A 7,500-nucleotide genomic window follows, 5' to 3' on the forward strand; every position below is an offset into this window, starting at 1 on the left:
CCCGTAAAACTTTACACGCAACCATTTTTTTTTTTTATGAAATCTAAATCTGAAATCACAACAATCTTAAATGAACGAAGCCAAGGCTCTAGCATGTGAGGGAAAAAAATCAATAACCCATATAAACGACGTCAAATATATCAAATAATTCAAGAATCTCAATGCAAATAGAAAAGCATTAAAAATTTTAACTGAGGACATGTTTTACCACAATTCTTAATGGCTACGTACAGTTCCAAATTTTATTTACTAATATAGTTAAAAATATAGTAGTAACTCTTAATGATAATGCCCACCATATACGTATTATCCTTATAATACTTAAAATTAATGAAATATAAATACCTTTGGCGTAGGTAAACAAAATTTAAAATGAAGCGTTGGTTGCGCAGGGCCCCAGTAATAAAAAGACATCCACCAATCATTTAATATAGAGTGTGGATTGAATCTTGCATATCTTCCGAATTCTTCACAAGTAGTTCTATTATCCTCATGTAGGGCAGGCCCTATTGCTGATGTAATTGGTGATAAATTCAAGGACAAAACTAAGAACACAGCAGAAACATATACTCGTAACATACTATCGATAAAAAAAACGCTTTGAAATATTCAAACGATATAATATCTAAATATACAACAATACAATAATACGCTTATTTTTTATAATTAACGAATAGCGAACTTAATCACTGACAATATGACCGTCGTCTCCTCTTTCAAAGAATTATCTTTAAAGGTTTTATAGTTGTATATTCGGATGTTTGTGCTTATTGTTTGATTGTTTTGCTTGGCAACAGGAAATTTACTTCAACAATTGAACAACATACTAAAAGAATGCATATAAACAAATGTAAGAAAACCAGTTAAGTTCAGTTTACTGGATAAATACTACATTAAAACTTAGTTATTAAAGAATCTGGATCGAAGCGCTGCATCTCAACCCTTATCATTCTGTCTGGGTTTTCTTCTTCTGCCTTTTTGTCCCTTAACGATTTCTTAATGACTTCAGTGGCAACATCTCTGAAAACAGGTTTTCCAGAACCTCTAAATTTCAGATTTGCTGCCGCATCCATCCGATCTGCTACTGTCTGAGGTTCTTCTCCCAAAATAGACATTATGACTGTATATAGTTCTTCACAATACATCATTGCCAAATATGAATCTACGATTTTCAACCGTAATATTACTGTAGGCAGTGTTGCGTTGGACGCTGGTAAATATGTAAAGGTATAAAAGAGATAATATACGTAATATAATCCAAAATTAACATTTTATCGTAACGATATTAAGTATGTTGATAATCAGATTATGCGCATACTATAAAATTTACATCTATGAATAAATGACAGTCTTTAAAACTTCGAAACTTCAGATAAAATAACATGCTTGACAGGCACATTACCTTTAAATTTGGTATATTTGATCATGCAAGCTAGTTTTTTTAGGTAAATTGTACGTATGGGTTTATTTGAAAAAATGTTGAAATTTACCTTTTACTGAAACGGGGATCTCGATTTTGGGAATACCATAGAAAAGCCCTTTTCTATCTCCAGCTATTAGTAGCATTTCAATGTCATTATTCATTAACAGTTTTGGTTGATTCCATTCGATATTACGAACATGTGCACTATAATTTGCTTTATATTGTTGTACTAACTAAAATTTTAACACAATTTGTATTTAACGAAAATTAAAATATTTTATTAGAAATTTATTTTGGTACTTAGAGAATAATAAGCCTATTTATATAAAATGTATAAATATAACTTATAATAAATTTACCTTTTTTGTCGGGTAAGTAAAGGTGTGTACAATTGCAACACTGGGGCCCGATACAGACCACATGTAAAATGGGATCCAATTAATATTAATAATGTCATCGGGATGAAATGACGGCTTCTTTCCAAATTCTTCACAAGTCGTCCAATTCGTCAGTACCGGGATCATTGACTTTAGGAAGAAAGTATTATCTTCGAATTGTTGGACGTTGAATGATTTTGGTGCAGTCGAGTCTTGTGCATTTAGCTGCTGGCTATTCGGATGCATTGGATGCTGTAGGTGACTGGGCCAAGATCGAGCCAAATTTCGTTCTAACATTGCCTCGAAATCAAAGTACATTCTACTCATATTGTGAGTTCGATAATAATTATTTTCCTGCTCTTCTTCGTGCACTCTGTCACTCTGTTGATATAAATTTTTATAAAACACTTCATCACGGGGACTGAGAAATCCAATAGGTTTGTCTCCTGCGTGGTCTTCTGTTTTTGTGTAAATAGTTCTTTTTCGTCTTGTTTGTGTTTTTTTAATTAAATCTAAATTCATTACGTTTGTATTTACACTGTCAAATTTAGAGAATTCAATATTCGATTTAAGACTGCGACTAGATGGAACAAATTTGTAATATTTAACATTTTTTACTTTATTCAACAAAGGATTCGATTTTAAATCGTCCGCATTTTGCTGTTTCTCAAATAAAAAACTTGCACTATTTCTTGTGGCGTCAGTTGTAATGAATAGAAAGAATATTATCGCAAACATTTTCCTGATTACCCTAACGATTGGTTTGAGTACCTTAATGTTGACAATTCCTATTTAAACTGGTGTTCGGAGAAAAGAAGAGGTCACAAACATAAAAAATACACATGTTATGAACTAAATACAGTCCTACTAAGTATCTAATAAAGTCTATTAAATTGAAATTCTTATTGTGAATCAAATTTAAACCTCAACAAACTATCTGAAATAATTTTTTATAAATAATTTGAGAAGGACAATAACCTAATCGTATTTGTGTTGATCTAGCTATTATTAGAAAATCTGTTTATATACTTCTCACAGATTTTAGTAGAGTATTTTTTTTTTTATTATTTCTTTAGCCTAGTTTTATACACCTGCCTTACGCATTGTTATGTGAATAATTTCCTCATTTGTGTTTATGGACACTCCGTGTGAATTGTCAGATATTGACAGTTTTTGTGTTTTATGAGAGTGTGTGTAACGAGATTTTGGAATTATATTTCGTATATAAAACTGTATATAGTGCAGTATTAGTATGCATTTAGTGCCCTTATCTTTATTTGTTGCATTTTTTTAATATTTATAATTTTAGATGCATTTAATACAAACTTTTTATAACAGCTCAGTCAAGTATAAAATACAAATATGCAAATTTAATTTATTATTTTCTAATCTTCACCATCCTCATCATAAAGTTCTTCTGGGTCTCTATCGATATCGTCGTCTTCAAATATTGACAGGTGCGGCGTCATTTGCTCTTCCAGTAAGTAGGACCGGTTGAAATCACCTTTGAATCCGAGTTTCTGTGCTTCCTCGTGAACCTGTTAGAACAATGAATATGTTACTGATTTATATAACTAATTTAGCACTGTTTACGTCTTAGTCTTGGTTGTTTAACACGAATTTACATTATTTGTCTTAATATTGCCCAGTTATGTTTCATTTTTATTTAAACTAGCTTGTTATTTGTTTTAATATTGCTCAGTTAAATGTTTCAATTTTATTTAAACTAGCTTTTCCCACGGCTTCGCAAGCGTTAATTCGGAATAGTTTAATAGATGTTAGTATAAACCTTCCTCTTGAATCACTCTATCTATTAAAAAAAACCCCATCAAAATCCATTACGTATTTTTGAAGATTTAAGCAGACATAGGGACATAGGGACAGAGAAAGCGACTTTGTTTTATACTATGTAGTGAAGGTGTAATTCACAAGAAAGAATCGTAATATCCAGAAGTGTCTACTATGATTGAGTATTAAAAGGTACGACGTATTATCAACATTATGAAGAATGACAAATAAATGACATAATTTAAACTCTACTAACATTTTTTACAGTAGGCATGTTGTCAACTGGTGCTAAAGCATAACAGAACCTGTACTTGCAATTTAGTATTCCTAAATACCCTGGATACACGAGTTTCAGCCCAAATTCAGCGAGAGGTATATCTTTATCTGAAAATTTTATTTAATGACTTATGAAATATGTCACATAAATTTGTGTTATATTTGAATAAAATACCGTTATTTTTAAATTTTCAAATTCAACAATGGTATATTTTAGCTTCATCAATTAGTAACATATATCACATATCACAAGATATTTTTGATTATTCTTGATTAGGTATTCTTGATCGGTGGTATTTGGAGTTTTTAAATACTAATAAATATTTCATTTATATACACTTAGAGGCGGCTTGAAAACAAATAAATTATTTGCATGTTAGTATTACATAAGGCAAACCGTATATTATGTACGATGTTTGGTTTCATACTAAATTTAGTTATTTAAAGACGTGTCAAGTAAAGCTTACAGTGTATACTTTACTAGAGACAAACGTTTTACATGACAATGATGAACATTGTTTAGGATATTCTCATTTTACCACATTTTTGCATTACACTGTTCGCTGTGAAGCATTATAAATGTCAAATGTACTTCTTAGGCAGCAATGTAAGCAGAACATGCACTGTGAATTCACAATTTCTTAATAAGGCTTAAGATAAATGGCGAAAGAGGGCTTAGACAAATGTTTATTTTCATGCTACGTTGAAGATTTTACTCCAAACAAATAGTTCGAGATGAAAAAAGTATAGGTAGAAGTAGAACCCGGTATACATTTCTGGGTAATTTCTTTTCGTGTAAAAATGTTGGCTGTTTTCTAAAAATTTAAATAGTTTTGTGTGTAATTGAGCTCGCAGAACTTTATATGACAAAACACAAATGGTATCTATATTAACCTAATATATATTATACACTAATTGGTCTCTACAAAAGCGTCAGTAAAATAAGAGTAAATTATGAAGTAAATGACATTAAAAACTATAATGGCCTCCTAAAATTTCATTTATTACAATTGATTATAAAACTGCCTTTTACGTTGACGTGAATTATCAATAGTTTTCTGACTATAAGAACTACAAAACTGAATACAAAAGAAGACGAATTTCAATTCACAAACAAACCAACGAAAATACAAAGGGCCTGAAGTCATGAAACTTACATTGGAATGCCAAGTTCGGTATAATCTGAAACTTTCCGGGTGTATCCGTGGCGATAAACAAAGCACTGAAATCTATCGACGTCTCCATAAAAAGTACTGAGTTGTTCCAAATTACTGAAGGGTATATACCATGAAGTTCAGTTCGAAAGCGATCAATCAACTGTAATCAATAAAAGTGGGAAACTTTACTAAAAACCCATTCTATGACTAGTCTAATTGCCATTAACCATGAGAAAGAAATGAAATAAAAATACTTTACTTATACATCAGTATCAATATCATTATAACTTCATGTGCTTTTAAAAAACTGCATAGCTCATTTTTCAATATCTCTTCTTCTCTTTTATAGTGGGTTCCATTAATAGAGGGACTACGCTAATGTCCAGTGTAAGTGGTCTTTTAAAGCTATGTGTCATTTATATGCAAATAATAGATTGATATTAATTGACTATTTAATGATCAATTGTGACTTTTACCATCAGCAGGATTTTTTGTTTGTGAGCAATTTAAATCATAAGGAATCGTAAATCGTATACATACTACTGGATATGGAATGCTGAATCTCAATATATACGTCTCATCGCTTTCAAAATGCCAGAAATAAAATATCTTCCAGTCAATGTTAACAACGGATTCCGGTTCAAAGGTTGAGTTGGCCAGGAATTCTTCACAGCTTGTCCAGTTATCTGTACTAAAACTCTGATAAAAGTTCACCGGTAGTTTCTTGAATGTATTTTTTTCATGGCTTATAATATTGCTCACTACTAACGAAAGAAGCACTACTATTTGAATTAATTGTTCCATAATGAAATCGACTTTTACACAATGTGAAGACAGTGTGAAGGAATTAATTATAATTCGGTAATGGGAGCCGTTGCTGTAATGTGCATCATATCGAACACATTTATAAATATTTACTTTTTATTATAATATTAACACAACACGTGACTTAAAATGTTTACAATCAATAGTCAGTTTATGCAAATATTGATCACTGTTTTTTTCTTTTCTTCAGGTTATTGATCAATATATAATGACTTATGTACATATATACAAATGAATTGCCAAGTATGTCTCATTATTGTGGGAGTCGAGCACGCTTCGGCACGAATTGGGCCAGCTCGTAGAGGCACTACCTTTGCGAATGTTCATGGGCGGTGGTGATCGCATACCATCAGGCGAACCACCAGCTCATATACCCGCTATGACATAAAAAAAGAAGTGTCGCTAAGTGTAAAACTCGAGAACGGGTCGACCAAATCGGTATTTTTTTAACTTTTTGATGGAGTACAAGCAAGGTTCTTATGGATTGAAAATCTTACTACGATTAAAGCCGGGCGGACCGTCAGTATCTAATATAAGTTATTGATCACATATGTACAGATGTAACCTTGAATGTCATAAATTCCACCTGTCATTTACCTCATATTGTTTATATATTTATCAAAACAGAGTACAATTATTTAAATGTTATGTAGACGTATAATTTTTCGTATATTCTTGCAATATTATACTGTATAACCACTCGTCCCGGCTCTGCCCGGGTTGATTCGAAATAAAAACAAAATAAAATATAGACTGGGACTGTGGCTTACTCATGATAAAAGAATTAAATTAAAATCGTTGCAGTACATCCATATATTTCCCCTTACAATGTCAAAAACACACAAATTAAAAAAAATCCCCTTTATCCAATCTTCTAATATATAGAATTCTCGAGTAAGAATGTTCGTTCTCATACTCCTCCAAAATGACTGGACTGATTCTCACGAAATTTTGTGCACACACACTTATATATATACATAGAAAGGGTGAGAATCGGTCAACATCTGTTTTTCATACCACCAACCACCACCAACAAGATAGAACGACGTTTGCCGTCAGCAACATGTGACAAAAAAAAACGCAATATTCAAAAACTTTATTCCGCAGTCTGTTCATCATTGTTTCTTTCATTAGTGCACGCGGGAAAACCGTCGCCGATATCGAGGCCCGATACAGCTGCAGCTATCTCCGACCTGTATGGCGTGCTATCCGGCCTGGCTGCAAGGGACGCTCCACCGATGTGACAATCCATGAGGAGCAGGAACTTCCCACCGCGAAGTAACTTCAGTTGGAACTTGAGGAGCGGCACCGCTTGACGTATCGGCACCAAGTCTGTAAACGTTTCAGGAGTTTCAGGAGTTTGCTATTGTCTTGCGCTTCTCAGCGTGTTACGCAATCATTGCATTGTGTTTTGATTTAGTAAATAGTTAGTGCGGTTGATTTACATAGATAATTCTGTTAATTATAGATTGATGTTATTTGTTAATTTTGATTTGTGGAATAATAAAATTGTACAAAGATCGCAATCATCGTAATGCTAATACATAAAGCGACGACATGTGACATCTGCCAACCTGCACTTGGCCAGTGTGGTGGATTATGGCCTGAACCCTCATAGGAGGCCTGTGTCCCAGCAGTGGGAACATATATGGGC

General features: G+C 32.6%; 1 protein-coding gene across 1 annotated transcript; it reads right to left on the reverse strand.

Moving 5' to 3' along the window:
* Nucleotides 1–3,185: 3,185 nt before the first annotated feature.
* Nucleotides 3,186–5,109, reverse strand: LOC119835620. The gene is made up of 3 exons (XM_038360557.1): nucleotides 5,022–5,109; nucleotides 3,845–3,972; nucleotides 3,186–3,338 (listed from the first exon to the last, which is right to left on the reverse strand). The coding sequence occupies exons 1-3, from the start codon at nucleotides 5,107–5,109 to the stop codon at nucleotides 3,186–3,188; spliced, it is 369 nt and encodes a 122-aa protein (XP_038216485.1).
* Between the last annotated feature and the right edge of the window lie 2,391 nt (nucleotides 5,110–7,500).

This window comes from Zerene cesonia, chromosome 2 (assembly GCF_012273895.1).
Source record: "Zerene cesonia ecotype Mississippi chromosome 2, Zerene_cesonia_1.1, whole genome shotgun sequence".
Lineage (NCBI taxonomy): Eukaryota > Metazoa > Arthropoda > Insecta > Lepidoptera > Pieridae > Zerene > Zerene cesonia.

What these genes read in the sequence shown, in the direction of transcription:
- LOC119835620 (XM_038360557.1), bottom strand. Translation starts at nt 5,109, where the DNA reads ATGGAGACGTCGATAGATTTCAGTGCTTTGTTTATCGCCACGGATACA. An exon ending in ACCGAACTTGGCATTCCAAT is followed by an intron (nt 3,973 to 5,021) that starts GTAAGTTTCATG and finishes TAAAATTTTCAG; the next exon opens with ATAAAGATATACCTCTCGCT. An exon ending in ACATGCCTACTGTAAAAAAT is followed by an intron (nt 3,339 to 3,844) that starts GTTAGTAGAGTT and finishes TTGTTCTAACAG; the next exon opens with GTTCACGAGGAAGCACAGAA.